At 45.6% G+C, this 21014-nt stretch overlaps 1 protein-coding gene across 1 annotated transcript in view; it reads right to left on the bottom strand.

Moving 5' to 3' along the window:
- The window catches only part of gbe1b (glucan (1,4-alpha-), branching enzyme 1b), a 275869-nt gene that overhangs the window by 142391 nt on the left and 112464 nt on the right, over positions 1 to 21014 (bottom strand). Inside the window, exons 8-10 of the mRNA XM_031791268.1 lie at positions 8807 to 8922; positions 5822 to 5949; positions 1362 to 1460 (exon numbers count right to left, since the gene is read on the bottom strand). Coding sequence (XP_031647128.1) covers positions 1362 to 1460; positions 5822 to 5949; positions 8807 to 8922 — 343 coding nt within the window. The remainder of the gene's footprint in view (positions 1 to 1361; positions 1461 to 5821; positions 5950 to 8806; positions 8923 to 21014) is intronic.

Here is a 21014-nt window from a genome sequence, read left to right on the forward strand (position 1 = left end):
GGGCAGACATTTGACTAACTGACTTGTTGGAAAGGTGGCATCCTATGACGGTGCCACGTTGAAAGTCATTCTACTGCCAATGTTTGTCTATGGATGTTGGAACATTGCTGCTATAACAGCCTCCACTTGTTGAAAAGGTGGCATCCTATGATGGTGCCACGTTGAAAGGTGGCATCCTATGACGGTGCCACGTTGAAAGTCACTGACCTCTTCAAGTAAGGCCATTCTACTGCCAATGTTTGGCTATGGAGATTGCATGGCAGTGTGCTCGATTTTTATACACCCGTAAGCAACAGGTGTGACTGAAATAGCAGAATCCACTCATTTGAAGAGGTGTCCACATACACTATATTTACAAAAGTATCTGCCTATAAACTCTTAGCTTTTCCCACGTCATAATAGTAGTAGTATCATATCATCACGTGACTCCAAGTTTACTTCCATATGATGGCTATTGCATCAATATTTGTGCATAAAAGGTGTTTTTATTGCCACTTCTTGCAAATTATTAATTTCATCGACACAAAAAAGATCTGTCTAACTAACAAATAGTTTTTTCTACATTTATTAAATTATTACAGGTATTTCCTGTTTCCATCAAAGCTGTCGACTAATATCTGTGTCTGATTGAAAATGCGTTAATGTGCCAGACCACATCTACATGAATGTCTATCGGTCATGTTGTTTAACATACCTGTCTGGAAAGTATTGCGTTGAGAGACCTGCATCCATAGATTCCATAGGTCAAGGTTCATCGAGATCGGCCCAATGGTTCCGGAGATGTAATTGAAGTGTTTTTCACAAAAATCCAAAATGGCGGACCTTATGGGTCCTTGAGGCAAACGTGTTCCTTGTGAGAAGGGACCTCCTCTGTTTTACCATCTCACGGGAATTTGCACGTTAATGTTCCTCAGCGGGAACAACCGGTATAATAATGATGAACCAGAAGAAACATAGTATGGTTTCACTGCTTGAACCCATAATTAGTTCATTACAAACCAGGAAAGGTAGCTGATGTAACAGAGGGTGAAACGATGCTCGAGTGATTAGATACGAGTTCACAAGGTATAATGCCTAGGCTATAACACAGTGTGGTCAAGGTGGTTTACATGACGGATTTACTGCGGGACTAAAGTACCGCCACTTATCGGTCTAATTAGAGTTTGGGGCGATCTGACTGTTTGGTCGGATGCATTTCTTTCCCGAGAATCACACCGCTATCAACTGCAGGCGAAAAAACTCTGGATGTGTCCGAGCTGGACTATTGTTTAAACCCGGTTTTTAAGAAAGTTTTGTGGTTGGCAGGAGACTAGGTTTCAAACCCAGGTCACGTATGACAATAAGAAGAGAGAGATTCTCACCTGGATCCATTTATCTGGAATGGCCATGGCAAGACGGTAGTCGAAGCCCAACCCTCCCTCTGCCACGGACCGGCACACAGCTGGCATCCCTGATACATCCTATAGGAGACACAACGAGAAACAGGTATATATATATATATGTGTGTGTGTGTGTGTGTGTGTGTGTGTGTGTGTGTGTGTGTGTGTGTGTGTGTGTGTGTGTGTGTGTGTGTGTGTGTGTGTATGTATGTATGTATGTATGTATGTATGTATGTATGTATGTATGTATGTATGTATGTATGTATGTGTGTATGTATGTATGTGTGTATGTATGTGTGTGAATGTATGTATGTGTGTGTATACATACACATGTGTGTGTGTGTGTGTGTGTGTGTGTGTGTATGTATATATATATACACAGTGCCTTGCGAAAGTATTCGGCCCCCTTGAACTTTGCGACCTTTTGACACATTTCAGGCTTCAAACATAAAGATATAAAACTGTATTTTTTTGTGAAGAATCAACAACAAGTGGGACACAATCATGAAGTGGAACGACATTTATTGGATATTTCAAACTTTTTTAACAAATAAAAAACTGAAAAATTGGGCGTGCAAAATTTGCGCCGGATTAAGGCGCCCGATGCCGACGCTCATCAGACCCCACGTGAGCTAGGAGTCAGGGAAAATAAACTTGGTAGCCTAGTGGTTAGAGCGTTGGACTAGTAGCCAGAAGGTTGCAAGTTCAAATCCCCGAGCTGACAAGGTACAAATCTGTGGTTCTGCCCCTGAACAGGCAGTTAACCCACTGTTCCTAGGCCGTCATTGAAAATAAGAATTTGTTCTTAACTGACTTCCCTAGTTAAATAAAGGTAAAATAAACAATTGTACACGTGATGGAAGGGAACATAGACTCTGCACGTGCACGGACAAATAAGGGACGTTTCAGCACCACACAAACAGAAGGACAGTTCCCTGCTCCACTCTCTCGTTGCATGGCTGGTAGCCTAGGCTATGTCTGCCTCACCACTCACTTAGCCAGTATGGAATTTGAAACACAACTCAACACAATTCCTGGGGTAAAATGTTTACGACCAGCAATAACATCATTCTGAGCCGACCCGCGGGATGAAAGATTGTTTTCATTCCACCCGTCAGCTGATTCTTTTGCTGGTCAACCGTGGGGACCGCAGGTATATGACCCGATGCAGGACTCTAGCGTGTGTGTCCACATTGGGAAACATTGATGAGCACATTGTCCAGTTTTTGAATCCGCAAAAGCTGCACTATGACACAGATTTCATCACTACTGAGACTACTGCAACCCATACTGATACTACTCCAAGACATACTGAGACTACTCCAAGACATACTGAGACTACTCCAACACATACTGAGACTACTCCAAGACATACTGAGACTACTCCATGACATACTGAGACTACTCCAAGACATACTGAGACTACTCCAACACATACTGAGACTACTCCAAGACATACTGAGACTACTCCAAGACATACTGAGACTACTCCAAGACATACTGAGACTACTCCAACACATACTGAGACTACTCCAACACATACTGAGACTACTCCAACACATACTGAGACTACTCCATGACATACTGAGACTACTCCAAGACATACTGAGACTACTCCATGACATACTGAGACTACTCCAAGACATACTGAGACTACTCCATGACATACTGAGACTACTCCAAGACATACTGAGACTACTCCAACACATACTGAGACTACTCCAAGACATACTGAGACTACTCCAAGACATACTGAGACTACTCCAAGACATACTGAGACTACTCCATGACATACTGAGACTACTCCATGACATACTGAGACTACTCCAAGACATACTGAGACTACTCCATGAGCAACACATACTGAGACTACTCCAAGACATACTGAGACTACTCCATGACATACTGAGACTACTCCAACACATACTGAGACTACTCCAACACATACTGAGACTACTCCAACACATACTGAGACTACTCCATGACATACTGAGACTACTCCATGACATACTGAGACTACTCCAAGACATACTGAGACTACTCCAAGACATACCGAGACTACTCCAACACATACTGAGACTACTCCAAGACATACTGAGACTACTCCATGAGCAACACATACTGAGACTACTGCAACCCATCCCGAGACTACTCCAACACATACTGAGACTACTCCAAGACATACTGAGACTACTCCATGAGCAACACATACTGAGACTACTGCAACCCATACCGAGACTACTCCAACACATACTGAGACTACTCCAACACATACTGAGACTACTCCATGAGCAACACACACTGAGACTACTGCAACCCATACCGAGACTACTCCAACACATACCGAGACTACTCCAACACATACCGAGACTACTCCAACACATACCGAGACTACTCCAACACATACCGAGACTACTCCAACACATACCGAGACTACTCCAACACATACCGACACTACTCCAAGACATACTGAGACTACTCCAACACATACTGAGACTACTCCAACCCATACTGCTACTACTCCAACCCATACTGCTACTACTCCAACCCATACTGCTACTACTCCAACCCATACTGCTACTACTCCAACCCATACTGCTACTACTCCAATATATACACATAATACTCCAATATATACTGATACTACTCCAACAGCAAGACATATTGAGACTACTCCAACAGCAACACATATTGAGACTACTCCAACAGCAACACATATTGAGACTACTCCAACACATACTGAGACTACTCCAACAGCAACACATATTGAGAATACTCCAACACATACTGATACTACTCCAACACATACTGAGAAAACTCAATGAGCAACACACACTCTCCAAATACTACCTCTGCACCATCAAGAGCTTCCTGACCGGTTGCAACACGGCCTGGTACGGGAATTGATCCGTCTACGACTGAAAGGCCCACCGACGGGCGGTGAAGACATCTACTTGAAACGGTGCCTGAGGAAGGCCCGCAGCATCATCAAGGACCAGCCACAAGCTGTTTTCTCCCTTGCAGACAGTATCGGAGCATGATGGCTGATACCAACAGGCTCAGAGACAGTTTCTATGAACAAGCCTGGATAAGAGCGTCTGCTAAATGACTCAAATGTGAATGTAAAACCATCAGACTGCTGAACACCTGAACTGGACTGAGCACCTGATCTGGACTGAGCACCTGATCTGATTCTCCACACCTTAGAACACACACACACACCAACACTCATGCTACACACACACACACCTGCTGCTACCAGACTCTTATTACAATATTATTTGTATATATATAATTATAATGCTCAATTAAAAACACTTGCCACTCAATTCCCCCCTTTCCCTGATACAGGTGTAAATATTGGGACTATAAACTGTGCCTTCCTGTACTATACTAATGATAAAATGTTTATTATATTATACTGAGCATTTGACTTTATATATTTCGTTTTAAATTCAACTGGTTTTACTAGTTCTAAATTGTTATTGCGTTGCGGAGAAGGAACCTGCCAACACGTTGTTGGAAGATTTATACTACGCTGTACATACGACTAATACAACTCCCAAAACACTGACACTGTTCCAGGAACAACACGGAGAGGATCCTAGAAAAATCCAGTTTAATTGAATGAATTAGAGCCAAACACAAAGCAGCGGCTTCCGTTTACTGACGACATTATTCCTTAATTACAGAGATGATCAAAGATGTGAGACAATAATAAGTGCTTTCATTAATCATGACCAGGGAGGGGTGGGGGGGGGGGTGTCATCCACAACTTATTTAATGTAATGTGTTTGTGTGTGTGTTTTGGATGTAGAGTCAGGACTCCTCCAGTGTGTGTTTTGGATGTAGAGTCAGGACTCCTCCAGTGTGTGTGTTTTGGATGTAGAGTCAGGACTCCTCCAGTGTGTGTGTTTTGGATGTAGAGTCAGGACTCCTCCAGTGTGTGTGTTTTGGATGTAGAGTCAGGACTCCTCCAGTGTGTGTGTTTTGGATGTAGAGTCAGGACTCCTCCAGTGTGTGTGTTTTGGATGTAGAGTCAGGACTCCTCCAGTGTGTGTGTTTTGGATGTAGAGTCAGGACTCCTCCAGTGTGTGTGTTTTGGATGTAGAGTCAGGACTCCTCCAGTGTGTGTTTTGGATGTAGAGTCAGGACTCCTCCAGTGTGTGTGTTTTGGATGTAGAGTCAGGACTCCTCCAGTGTGTGTTTTGGATATAGAGTCAGGACTCCTCCAGTGTGTGTTGTACTGTTTTAGTAGAGTCCTACAGAGTCAGTGTTGTTCACTGTGGGGTGGTCTGAAGCTATAGCCTGGACCCGGATCGAGATGTGATTTAATACTACTAATTCCTCTCACCATTGTTGCCATGACATTCAGGACAGCATACCGATTTTAAATATCAACCATTTTGGTACATATTGAAGTGCCTAAGGACCAGTGTTACCTCTGCGATGGTGATGCAGTCAGGATACAGGGTGTGCAGGACATGATTAGCTGTCATCAGATAGACCAGGGAATCTTCATCCACCTGAAGACCAAAGTACTCAGAGTAGTCTCCTGAAAACATACTGCCTGAGGACAGAGAAAGAGCAAGGCTATCACCTAGGGAGCTAGGGGGTAGGAGTCAGGGGGTAAGGGTTAACGGGTAGGGGGGTAAGTGTTAGGGAGCTAGGGCGTAGGAGAAAGGGAGCTAGGGTGTAGGGGTTAAGAGGTACAGTAAGATAAAATATACTACCTGAGGACAGAGGTACAACACCCACACTGAATACATAACCAATTTATAACTATAACCCACACTGAATACATAACCAATTTATAACTATAACCCACACTGAATACATAACCAATTTATAACTATAACCCACACTGAATACATAACCAATTTATAACTATAACCCACACTGAATACATAACCAATTTATAACTATAACCCACACTGAATACATAACCAATATATAACTATAACCCACACTGAATATATAACCAATTTATAACCATAACCCACACTGAATATATAACCAATTTATAACCATAACCCACACTGAATATATAACTATAACCCACCCTGATACGTAATCAATATACAAAAATAACCCACACTGAATACATAACCAATTTATAACCATAACCCACACTGAATACATAACCAATTTATAACCATAACCCACACTGAATACATAACCAATGTATAACCATAACCCACACTGAATATATAACCATAACCCACCCTGATATGTAATCAATATACAAAAATAACCCACACTACACATAACCAATTTATAACCATAACCCACACTGAATACATAACCAATTTATAACTATAACCCACACTGAATACATAACCAATATATAACCATAACCCACACTGAATACATAACCAATGTATAACTATAACCCACACTGACTACATAACTATAACCCACACTGAATACATAACCAATATGTAACTATAACCCACACTGAATACATAACCATAACCCACACTGAATACACAGACAATGTAAACTATAACCCACACTGAATACATAGACAATGTAAACTATAACCCACACTGAATACATAACTATAACCCACACTGAATACACAGACAATATATAACCATAACCCACACTGAATACACAGACAATGTAAACTATAACCCACACTGAATACATAACTATAACCCACACTGAATACACAGACAATGTAAACTATAACCCACACTGGATACACAGACAATGTAAACTATAACCCACACTGAATACATAGACAATGTAAACTATAACCCACACTGAATACACAGACAATGTAAATGATAACCCACACTGAATACATAACTATAACCCACACTGAATACACAGACAATGTAAAAATAACCCACACTGAATACATAACTATAACCCACACTGAATACACAGACAATGTAAACTATAACCCACACTGAATACATAACTATAACCCACACTGAATACACAGACAATGTAAACTATAACCCACACTGGATACATAGACAATGTAAATGATAACCCACACTGAATATATAACTATAACCCACACTGAATACACAGACAATGTAAACTATAACCCACACTGAATACATAGACAATATATAACCATAACCCACACTGAATACACAGACAATGTAAACTAACCCACACTGAATACACAGACAATGTAAACTATAACCCACACTGAATACACAGACAATGTAAACTATAACCCACACTGAATACATAGACAATGTAAACTATAACCCACAATGAATACATAACTATAACCCACACTGGATACACAGACAATGTCAACTATAACCCACACTGAATACACAGACAATGTAAACTATAACCCACACTGAATACATAGACAATGTAAACTATAACCCACACTGAATACATAACTATAACCCACACTGAATACACAGACAATGTAAAAATAACCCACACTGAATACATAGACAATGTAAATGATAACCCACACTGAATATATAACTATAACCCACACTGAATACACAGACAATGTAAACTATAACCCACACTGAATACTTAACTATAACCCACACTGAATACACAGACAATGTAAACTATAACCCACACTGAATACATAGACAATGTAAACTATAACCCACACTGAATACATAACTATAACCCACACTGAATACACAGACAATATAACCAAAAACTCTACTGTTGTTAGTGCACTTCGTATGAAATACGTTATGTACGCTCTGTACATAGTGAAAATAACATTAAACCATTGGGTTTTATTTAAAAGCACATAAGCCATGACGTTCCAGGTGCTTGGGAACACTGCTCTGGCATGTTTATACAAGTTGTGTCAGCCTCCATTTAAAAAGCTCTGACGAAGGCCAAGAGGTCGACGCATAAGCTTGAATAAACAAAGTGATATGAGCAATATCAGTGTGTGGGATTTTCGCTTAACAATACCAGAAACTCTACACTGCTGCTAGTGTAAAGAATATGAAGTGATTATGAAAGCACTATAATTCATTTCCAGTTTGAACAGGAGTCTTAGGATGCCCAATATGAACCCCTGTAGCCCTTACCAATGCCATGATGATGCCCAATATGAACCCCTGTAGCCCTTACCAATGCCATGATGATGCCCAATATGAACCCCTATAGCCCTTACCAATGCCATGATGATGCCCAATATGAATCCCTATAGCCCTTACCAATGCCATGGTGATGCCCAATATGAATCCCTATAGCCCTTACCAATACCATGGTGATGCCCAATATGAATCCCTATAGCCCTTACCAATGCCATGGTGATGCCCAATATGAATCCCTATAGCCCTTACCAATGCCATGGTGATGCCCAATATGAATCCCTATAGCCCTTACCAATGCCATGATGATGCCCAATATGAACCCCTATAGCCCTTACCAATGCCATGATGATGCCCAATATGAATCCCTATAGCCCTTACCAATGCCATGGTGGTGGTACATCATGGACGTCACCCCATCGAACCTGAAGCCATCAAAACGATACTCCTCCATCCACCAACGCAGGTTAGACAGCAGGAACCTCAGCACCTCCCAGCTGACGCATGCACGGACAGGCACAGACGGACAGACAGACAGAGACACACACACACACACACACAAGAGCAAGGTCAGGAAAACAAGAAGTATTTAATAATTGAAACGTGTGATGTTGCTGGTTGGAGGTTTGTTCTACAGCGCTACAGGTCATTCCCATCTGATGTTGATGCTTAGGCACAGGTGTGTGTGTGTGTGTGTGTGTGTGTGTGTGTGTGTGTGTGTGTGTGTGTGTGTGTGTGTGTGATAGACGCATGCGCACACAGACACACACACAGACACAGACACACACACATTGGGCCACAGTGTCCAGTTCTCTCTGGCTCTCTATCTGGCTGAGTAAATCAATGTCTTACAGTAGGTAACTGAGCACTCCTCCTGGTCTACATCCCAAATAGCACCCTATTCCCTATTTTAGTGCACTACTTTTGACCAGGGACCATAGGGATCTGGTCAAAACTAGTGCCAAATAGGGAATAGGGTGCTATTTGGGATGGAGGCCTGATCTCTATCAGAGCGCATGGCCACTGGCTAAGTGTTTAGTATGGTCACCGTCTCACTGTGTCTCAGTCTGATAGGATTCCATGTAACACTTGGGTAAACAAACACCAAGCGAGGGAATTGAGTTCCTACTCCTGAGAATGAGATCAGCGATACTCTCTAACGTGCTTTGTGGCCTCTCTCCTTCTAACGTACCACGTCCCAAATGGCACACCGTTTCCTATTTTAGTGCACTACTTTTGACCACGGCTCATAGGGTTCTGGTCAAAAGTAGTGCACTATATATAGGGATATAGGGTGCCATTTGAGAGACGCACAACGTGACTCCCTCCTCCATCCAACATAGCAAACCAATACTCAGAATAAACACAGGAAAAGAAAGACAGAGCCAAGGTCCTTTTAAAGCACTGCAATATCAAAACTACTTCAACAACTTCAGGAGGACTGGACAGAGAAAGTGTAATTGAGGTGATACAGTCAAGGTGAACCACGGCCCCATCAAGTTAATACCTGGGCGTTAGCTCAGCAGGGGAGTACAATCTAGTTTAGCGGCACGCAGGAGACCCAGGTTCGAACCCAAGTCAGACACGCAAAGATACTGAGCAAAGTGTTAGATGAAACAAAATATAGGACATCATGATTATGCAGAGAGACACTGGCCCCAATTACCTCTCCTTCATCCCAAAGTGTGCATTTGAAAGAGAACGGACTGGTATAAGAAATATGATAGCCAAGCTAGCCCATGCCTCCACCAATCAAATGCTTGCAGATGTGTGGGAAGTAGTGAACGAGTGTACACTTCAGGAAAAAGGAGATATTATTAGGAAACATCCTGTACTCTTCCTCCCTCGTTTACCGTGGCGATGAGGAGGGATTAGAAAATGCTGATTCTATCCTTAAAATAGTATTGTATCCTGGGGAGGCTCAAGGATCTGAGAGTGCTCCTGAAGTAAGCAGGCTCTTAAAGCTCCAAGTCTCTCTCTGTGCTCACTTCTCCCTCAGCAAGGGCACGTTGCCATAGAAACTTAACATGGCAGAGCTAGCTGGTGGCTTTCCTGCTGTGTAGAGCCTCATTGAGCTAGCTGGTGGCTTTCCTGCTGTGTAGAGCCTCATTGAGCTAGCTGGTGGCTGGCCTGATGTGTAGCGCCTCATTGAGCTATCTGGTGGCTGTCCTGCTGTGTAGAGCCTCATTGAGCTAGCTGGTGGCTGGCCTGCTGTGTAGTGCCTCATTGAGCTATCTGGTGGCTGTCCTGCTATGTAGAGCCTCATTGAGCTAGCTGGTGGCTGGCCTGCTGTGTAGCGCCTCATTGAGCTAGCTGGTGGCTGGCCTGCTGTGTAGAGCCTCATTGAGCTAGCTGGTGGCTGGCCTGCTATGTAGCGCCTCATTGAGCTAGCTGGTGGCTGGCCTGTTGTGTAGCCTCATTGTGTAATGAACACTATCTGTGTGCAGCTGTGCAGGCCATGGACATTGTGGAGGTCATCGCCGAGACCATGGAGATTGTGGAGGTCATCGCCGAGACCATGGAGATTGTGGAGGTCATCGCCGAGACCATGGAGATTGTGGAGGTCATCACTGAGACCAAGGACATTGTGGAGGTCATCACTGAGACCATGGAGATTGTGGAGGTCATCGCCCGAGACCAAGGAGATTGTGGAGGTCATCGCCCGAGACCAAGGAGATTGTGGAGGTCATCGCCGAGACCAAGGAGATTGTGGAGGTCATCGCCGAGACCATGGAGATTGTGGAGGTCATCGCCGAGACCATGGAAATTGTGGAGATCATCGGCCGAGACCAAGGAGATTGTGGAGGTCATCGCCGAGACCAAGGAGATTGTGGAGGTCATTGCCGAGACCAAGGAGATTGTGGAGGTCATCGCCGAGACCAAGGAGATTGTGGAGGTCATCGCCGAGACCATGGAGATTGTGGAGGTCATCGCCGAGACCAAGGACATTGTGGAGGTCATCGCCGAGAACATGGAGATTATGGAGGTCATCACCGAGACCATGGAGATTGTGGAGGTCATCACTGAGACCACGGAGATTGTGGAGGTCATCACTGAGACCATGGAGATTGTAGAGGTCATCGCCGAGACCAAGGACATTGTGGAGGTCATCGCCGAGAACATGGAGATTATGGAGGTCATCACTGAGACCACGGAGATTGTGGAGGTCATCACTGAGACCATGGAGATTGTAGAGGTCATCGCCGAGACCAAGGACATTGTGGAGGTCATCGCCGAGAACATGGAGATTATGGAGGTCATCACTGAGACCATGGAGATTGTGGAGGTCATCACTGAGACCATGGAGATTGTAGAGGCCATGGACATTACGAGACATCAGTCAGGTCTGAAAAAAAAGAAGTCATTTTTTATGTGCCTTCAGCTGTGCTCTTTCTAGAAACCAAGGCTTTAATTATAACAGTGAAGACGGGTGAGCAGAGTTCACACTCAATGGAAGACAATTTCTTAAAACCAATATTCAAAAGCCAGGTATTTATTTAGATGGAACTGAAATATTGCATTACTTGAAATGCCATCGGCAAAAAATAGCACCCGACACAGGCACCATTGACAACTACTGCATAACAGATCTATGGAACATATTCTTAAGGGACACAGATTGAATGCCTCCAATGCATTATCCACACCGGGGTGTCGACGCCCTTATCCACACCGTGGTGTCGACGCCATTATCCACACAGCGGTGTCGACCCCATTATCCACACCGTGGTGTAGACCCCATTATCCACACCGTGGTGTCGACGCCCTTATCCACACCGCGGTGTCGACCCCATTATCCACACCGCGGTGTCGACCCCATTATCCACACCGCGGTGTCGACCCCATTATCCACACCGCGGTGTCGACGCCATTATCCCCACCGGGGTGTCGACGCCCTTATCCCCACCGGGGTGTCGACGCCCTTATCCCCACCGTGGTGTCGACGCCCTTATCCCCACCGTGGTGTCGACGCCCTTATCCCCACCGTGGTGTCGACGCCCTTATCCCCACCGTGGTGTCGACGCCCTTATCCCCACCGTGGTGTCGACGCCCTTATCCCCACCGTGGTGTCGACGCCCTTATCCCCACCGTGGTGTCGACGCCCTTATCCCCACCGTGGTGTCGACGCCATTATCCACACGGTGGTGTCGACGCCCTTATCCACACCGGGGTGTCGACGCCCTTATCCACACCGGGGTGTCGACGCCCTTATCCACACCGTGGAGTCGACAAGGAGCCTATAGGAGCCTGGTCAGAAAGGACAAGCGATAGGAGCCTGGTCAGAAAGGACAGGCGATAGGAGCCTGGTCAGAAAGGACAGGCGATAGGAGCCTGGTCAGAAAGGACAGGCGTTAGGAGCCTGGTCAGAAAGGACAGGCGATAGGAGCCTGGTCAGAAAGGACAGGCGATAGGAGCCTGGTCAGAAAGGACAGGCGATAGGAGCCTGGTCAGAAAGGACAGGCGATAAGAGCCTGGTCAGAAAGGACAGGCGATAGGAGCCTGGTCAGAAAGGACAGGCGATAGGAGCCTGGTCAGAAAGGACAGGCGATAGGAGCCTGGTCAGAAAGGACAGGCGATAAGAGCCTGGTCAGAAAGGACAGGCGATAGGAGCCTGGTCAGAAAGGACAGGCGATAGGAGCCTGGTCAGAAAGGACAGGCGATAGGAGCCTGGTCAGAAAGGACAGGCGATAGGAGCCTGGTCAGAAAGGACAGGCGATAGGAGCCTGGTCAGAAAGGACAGGCGATAGGAGCCTGGTCAGAAAGGACAGGCGATAAGAGCCTGGTCAGAAAGGACAGGCGATAGGAGCCTGGTCAGAAAGGACAGGCGATAGGAGCCTGGTCAGAAAGGACAGGCGATAGGAGCCTGGTCAGAAAGGACAGGCGATAGGAGCCTGGTCAGAAAGGACAGGCGATAGGAGCCTGGTCAGAAAGGACAGGCGATAGGAGCCTGGTCAGAAAGGACAGGCGATAGGAGCCTGGTCAGAAAGGACAGGCGATAGGAGCCTGGTTAGAAAGGACAGGTTACTATGTATGTCCCTGTTATCCCCTCGCGTCATTTTGTTTTCCTTTTTGAGTTTGTTGTAAAATTGGAATCCGTCTATACTTACCTGGAAACCAGCTGTCTGGGTCACTCGCCCTCAAAAGGAACTGTGTGAGAAACATGGACAAATAAATGCAGCCTTTTCTTGGAACCGTTTTTTGGAGACGTGGATGTAGAAGGTGTCTGACAGGAAGCGGTTCATTTGAACATAGGGACGATAAACAAAACGCTACGTAATGATGCATAGTACTGCCGTGTCAATCCAGCACACACACACACACACACGTCATATGAACCCATTTATATACACTAGCTGAGGCTACACGCCAGCTACACGTGTGAAGGACCACATTGTGTCAATGGTCCGAAGCAATCATGATCCTTCTGGACAGACCAGAACATCATGGAAGAGATCGACGATAGTTCTGGACAGACCAGAACATCATGGAAGAGATCGACGATAGTTCTGGACAGACCAGAACATCATGGAAGAGATCGACGATAGTTCTGGACAGACCAGAACATCATGGAAGAGATCGACGATAGTTCTGGACAGACCAGAACATCATGGAAGAGATCGACGATCGTTCTGGACAGACCAGAACATCATGGAAGAGATCGACGATCGTTCTGGACAGACCAGAACATCATGGAAGAGATCGACGATCGTTCTGGACAGACCATAACATCATGGAAGAGACTGACGATCGTTCTGGACAGACCAGAACAGCATGGAAGAGACTGACGATCGTTCTGGACAGACCAGAACAGCATGGAAGAGACGGACGATCGTTCTGGACAGACCAGAACATCATGGAAGAGACAGAAGATCGTTCTGGACAGACCAGAACATCATGGAAGAGACAGAAGATCGTTCTGGACAGACCAGAACATCATGGAAGAGACGGAAGATCGTTCTGGACAGACCAGAACATCATGGAAGAGACGGAAGATCGTTCTGGACAGACCAGAACATCATGGAAGAGACGGAAGATCGTTCTGGACAGACCAGAACATCATGGAAGAGACGGAAGATCGTTCTGGACAGACCAGAACATCATGGAAGAGACGGAAGATCGTTCTGGACAGACCAGAACATCATGGAAGAGACGGAAGATCGTTCTGGACAGACCAGAACATAATGGAAGAGACGGAAGATCGTTCTGGACAGACCAGAACATCATGGAAGAGACTGAAGATCATTCTGGACAGACCAGAACATAATGGAAGAGACGGAAGATCGTTCTGGACAGACCATAACAGCATGGAAGAGACCAATTATATTTCAGACCACAAAGCCCTGGCCTCCGGCCTCTCTCTTTTCACATGTAAAACTTCATACAGAGATGGATGCAAATGATCCACAATATAGGCTGAATGTAAGAGAGTGAGAAAGGGAGGGGGGGAACAGAGAGAGGGAGAGACAGGAGAGAGAGAGAAAGGGAGGGGGGGAACAGAGAGAGAGCATTACTGAGGGACGCCTGGATCAAACCTAATAGAAGTATCACATCTGAAGACCCCTGTTCAAGGTAATAGGTAGCTTCATTAACTGCCTGACAGGAAGTCTTGCCACGCCCTGAGCTGTTCAAGGTAATAGGTAGCTTCAGTAACTGCCGGACAGGAAGTCTTGCCACGCCCTGAGCCATGTAACTTACAGTCCTCGTTCATTTATTCTCTATTTGTCACAATGTCTGCGTCTGAAATGGCACCCTGTTCCCTATATAGTGCATTGTTCCTGGCCAAGAGTATTGCACTAGATAGGGAATAGAGTGTCATTTGGGACACACAGCCAAGGTGTCCTTGGTCTTGTTTGAAAAAGGTCCATTAAAGCAGCAGTGGGACGCAGCTAGGGCCTAATACAGGAAGCAGCTAGGGCCTAATACAGGAAGCAGCTAGGGCCTAATACAGGAAGCAGCTAGGGCCTAATACAGGAAGCAGCTAGGGCCTAATACAGGAAGCAGCTAGGGCCTAATACAGGAAGCAGCTAGGGCCTAATACAGGAAGCAGCTAGGGCCTAATACAGGAAGCAGCTAGGGCCTAATACAGGAAGCAGCTAGGGCCTAATACAGGAAGCAGCTAGGGCCTAATACAGGAAGCAGCTAGGGCCTAATACAGGAAGCAGCTAGGGCCTAATACAGGAAGCAGCTAGGGCCTAATACAGGAAGCAGCTAGGGCCTAATACAGGAAGCAGCTAGGGCCTAATACAGGATGCAGCTAGGGCCTAATACAGGAAGCAGCTAGAGCCTAATACAGGAAGCAGCTAGGGCCTAATACAGGAAGCAGCTAGGGCCTAATACAGGAAGCAGCTAGGGCCTAATACAGGATGCAGCTAGGGCCTAATACAGGAAGCAGCTAGGGCCTAATACAGGCAGCAGCTAGGGCCTAATACAGGGAGCAGCTAGGGCCTAATACAGGGAGCAGCTAGGGCCTAATACAGGGAGCAGCTAGGGCCTAATACAGGGAGCAGCTAGGGCCTAATACAGGAAGCAGCTAGGGCCTAATACAGGAAGCAACTAGGGCCTAATACAGGAAGCAGCTAGGGCCTAATACAGGGAGCAGCTAGGGCCTAATACAGGGAGCAGCTAGGGCCTAATACAGGGAGCAGCTAGGGCCTAATACAGGAAGCAGCTAGGGCCTAATACAGGAAGCAGCTAGGGCCTAATACAGGAAGCAGCTAGGGCCTAATACAGGGAGCAGCTAGGGCCTAATACAGGAAGCAGCTAGGGCCTAATACAGGAAGCAGCTAGGGCCTAATACAGGAAGCAGCTAGGGCCTAATACAGGAAGCAGCTAGGGCCTAATACAGGAAGCAGCTAGGGCCTAATACAGGGAGCAGCTAGGGCCTAATACAGGAAGCAGCCAGGGCCTAATACAGGAAGCAGCTAGGGCCTAATACAGGAAGCAGCTCGGGCCTAATACAGGACGCAGCTAGGGCCTAATACAGGAAGCAGCTCGGGCCTAATACAGGACGCAGCTAGGGCCTAATACAGGACGCAGCTAGGGCCTAATACAGGAAGCAGCTAGGGCCTAATACAGGACGCAGCTAGGGCCTAATACAGGGAGCAGCTAGGGAGTAATACAGGGAGCAGCTAGGTAGTAATACAGGAAGCAGCTAGGGAGTAATACAGGAAGCAGCTAGGGAGTAATACAGGAAGCAGCTAGGGCCTAATACAGGAAGCAGCTAGGGCCTAATACAGGAAGCAGCTAGGGCCTAATACAGGAAGCAGCTAGGGCCTAATACAGGAAGCAGCTAGGGCCTAATACAGGAAGCAGCTAGGGCATAATACAGGAAGCAGCTAGGGCCTAATACAGGGAGCAGCTAGGCCTAATACAGGAAGCAGCTAGGGCCTAATACAGGGAGCAGCTATGGCCTAATACAGGAAGCAGCTAGGGCCTAATACAGGAAGCAGCTAGGGCCTAATACAGGAAGCAGCCAGGGCCTAATACAGGCAGCAGCTAGGGCCTAATACAGGAAGCAGCTAGGGCCTAATACAGGAAGCAGCTAGGGCCTAATACAGGAAGCAGCTAGGGCCTAATACAGGAAGCAGCTAGGGCCTAATACAGGGAGCAGCTAGGGCCTAATACAGGAAGCAGCTAGGGCCTAATACAGGAAGCAGCTAGGGCCTAATACAGGAAGCAGCTAGGGCCTAATACAGGAAGCAGCTAGGGCCTAATACAGGAAGCAGCTAGGGCCTAATACAGGAAGCAGCTAGGGCCTAATACAGGAAGCAGCTAGGGCCTAATACAGGAAGCAGCTAGGCCCTAATACAGGAAGCAGCTAGGGCAGGAGGGCTCCTGTAGCTACATGTCTGCTTCTCTGGCTAGCTACTGTTCGCCTGGACAACTCACCTTGAATTAAATTCCGCTGCTCTATCGATTTCGCTTCATACATTCCCGTTCCCGAATCTGCCATCCTAGAAGTCGTCTGTGTGACTTCAACATGAGGTGGGGAGAAGAATCCATTATGGAAAAGAAGTTTGGCCAGAGCCCTTGTGGATGGGTCGCCAGGCAAGACTACAGGTTCATTGATAAACGGTTATAAATATTAATAGAAACGTGTGAAAAATAAGCCTTCCGTGTTCCTTTCTATTTATTGTGTTTTTCATCCAACAGGACAACATTAGCGGACGTGTTTATCGCTGATTCTATTACTGTAGACGCGTTCAAATATTCCAGACAGTTTTGATCTGTTCCCAAATGACACCCTACTCCCTATGGGCCCCGGTCAATAGTAGTGCCCTATATGGGGCGGCAGGTAGCACAGCGGTTAGAGCGTTGGATTAGTAACCGAAAGGCTGCAAAATCGAAACCCCGAGCTGAACAAGGCACCCACTGTTCCTAGGCCAGTTAACCCACTGTTCCTAGACCAGTTAACCCACTGTTCCTAGACCAGTTAACCCACTGTTCCTAGACCAGTTAACCCACTGTTCCTAGACCAGTTAACCCACTGTTCCTAGACCAGTTAACCCACTGTTCCTAGGCCAGTTAACCCACTGTTCCTAGGCCAGTTAACCCACTGTTCCTAGACCAGTTAACCCACTGTTCCTAGATTGTTCTGCCCCTGAACAGGCAGTTAACCCACCGTTCCTAGACCAGTTAACCCACTGTTCCTAGACCAGTTAACCCACTGTTCCTAGACCAGTTAACCCACTGTTCCTAGACCAGTTAACCCACTGTTCCTAGATGAGTTAACACACTGTTCCTAGACCAGTTAACCCACTGTTCCTAGACCAGTTAACCCACTGTTCCTAGGTTGTTCTGCCCCTGAACAGGCAGTTAACCCACTGTTCCTAGATCAGTTAACCCACTGTTCCTAGACCAGTTAACCCACTGTTCCTAGACCAGTTAACCCACTGTTCCTAGACCAGTTAACCCACTGTTCCTAGATGAGTTAACCCACTGTTCCTAGATGAGTTAACCCACTGTTCCTAGACCAGTTAACCCACTGTTCCTAGGCCGTCATTGTAAATAAGGATTTGTTCTTAACTGACTTGACCTAGTGAAATAAATAAAATACAAATATATGGTGCTATGGGCCCTGGTAAAAATCTAGTGCCCTATAAAGATAGGGAATAGGGTGCCATTTGGGACCCATAAGGTTGAAGAGCTCACGCTGCTGGTTTGAGGGCAGGAACAAAAGGAAGGATTTTCTTTACAAATAACAATTATAGAACAAACACACACACACACTGCTAGGTTTCCTTTTGTTGGCAGAACCTGAAGCCTCACCTTACCAGCGAAGGTGGGAATTTCCAATAGCAGCATTCTGATACATACACACTCAGCCACATGGAACACAGGCAACACTCCTCTGGGCTTTATCTAATGGCTCATCAGAAGCCTCCCAGCAGTGACATATGTCTGCTCCCTTAGTCTCTCTCTCTCCCTCCGTCTCTAATGAGTCCTTGTGATACCAGGAGAGTTCAATAAGTAATGAAAGAAGCAGCCCTGTTCTCGCTCTGTCTTGTTATAGTGTTATAATAGCCTCCAAGGCGGACTCTAAACATCACTATAATGTATTGTAAGAGAGCGGCGCGAGCTGTGATGAGACCAAACGGGCTCCGATGGCGTGCATATCAAATGTGAGCTCAAAAAGGCCTTTAATAGACAACAGAGGACTGAGTCTGGTACCTCATTTAATAGACAACAGAGGACTGAGTCTGGTACCTCATTTAATAGAGAACAGAGGACTGAGTCTGGTACCTCATTTAATAGACAACAGAGGACTGAGTCTGGTACCTCATTTAATAGACAACAGAGGACTGAGTCTGGTACCTCATTTAATAGACAACAGAGGACTGAGTCTGGTACCTCATTTAATAGACAACAGAGGACTGAGTCTGGTACCTCGTTTAATAGACAACAGAAGACAGTGTCCAGAGTCTGGTACCTCATTTAATAGACAACAGAAGACAGTGTCCAGAGTCTGGTACCTCATTTAATAGACAACAGAAGACAGTGTCCAGAGTCTGGTACCTCATTTAATAGACAACAGAAGACTGAGTGTCCTGAGTCTGGTATCTCATTTAATAGACAACAGAAGACTGAGCCTGGTACCTCATTTAATAGACAACAGAAGACTGAGTGTCCAGAGTCTATAATGTGTGAATGGGGATGATTTCACAGAGACAGAATGAAAGGAAGATTAGAGAAGAGAAAGAGACAGTTTAATACCAGATCCTACAACAACACCAAATCAATATAGTTAGAGTATGTCCAAAATGACATCCTATTCTCTATAGGGCCCTGGTCTAAAGTAGTGCACTACATAGGGGATAAGGTCCCATACGGTTCTGGTCTAAAGTAGTGCACTACATAGGGTATAGGGTCCCATACGGTTCTGGTCAAAAGTAGTGCACTACATAGGGTATAGGGTCCCATACGGTTCTGGTCAAAAGTAGTGCACTACATAGGGTATAGGGTCCCATACGGTTCTGGTCAAAAGTAGTGCACTACATAAGGTATAGGGTCCCACTTGGGATGCAGCCTTAGTGAGGATCATTAGGGTCAGTCGCAGTGGATTTTACCCACAGACAGTTTCCTTCATGTCCCTGTAATTACATGAAAACAAACCGCAGAGTATAGCAGAGATCTCCGAGCAGCAAACAGTGGATTATCGTCATCGTTATTTATGAATAATTGATACAACCGTCTCGTCCCGAAGGCTAGACACCTAATGGTAGGATCAAAGAGAAACAAGGAGGAACCTTAAATTGGCCTCCATAACTAAAGTAAGAGACTGTTGGTATTAGGTAAACAGAACAGCTAGACTGATGGTCTATTTGAATAAAAGATGTATTTTAATCTCAGGCTCGTGGTTTTGCCCTCAGTCTTCTGCTCCGGTCTCAGACACTTGTCAGCTAGAGAAATATGTATATATATATGTATATATCTGTGTGTATATATATATATATATCTGTGTGTATATATATGTGTACATGTGTATATATATATATATATATATACACACACAGATATATACACACAGATATACATATATACACACATAAGGTGGCAGGTAGCCTAGTGGTTAAGAGCTTTAGGCCAGTAACATAGGTCACTGGTTCGAATCCCCTAGCCGACAAGGTGAAAAATCTGTCGATGTGCCCTTGAGCAAGGCACTTAACCCTAATTGCTCCTGTTAGTCACTCTGGATAAATGTCTAAAATGTTTATTTTATTTTTTTAAGTAGATATCTAAGAGGATTTAAAAGAAGCTGAGATGTAGATTTTTTTTTAAATTCCACCTCGATCTTTATCCACCTTAGTATTCTCCTGCGTTCTGAGTTGGCACCCTTATTTCCCTATGGGCCCCGGTCAAAAGTAGTGCCATTTGGAACGCACCCTGGATAGTACACATACAGATGTTCTTTGTCTGCTATACCGTTTAGCTTCTAGCAGTGTATTCACCTCAGGTGAGTCAGTATGCTAACCATGGCTATGTATGAGCCAAACAGAGCTGCCGATGCTGCTGTTGCACTTACAAAGCACAGACACACACACACACACACACACGCCACCACCTTCCTTTGCCTTTACTTCTCAGGCAG

This window comes from Oncorhynchus kisutch, linkage group LG15 (assembly GCF_002021735.2).
Source record: "Oncorhynchus kisutch isolate 150728-3 linkage group LG15, Okis_V2, whole genome shotgun sequence".
Taxonomy (NCBI): domain Eukaryota; kingdom Metazoa; phylum Chordata; class Actinopteri; order Salmoniformes; family Salmonidae; genus Oncorhynchus; species Oncorhynchus kisutch.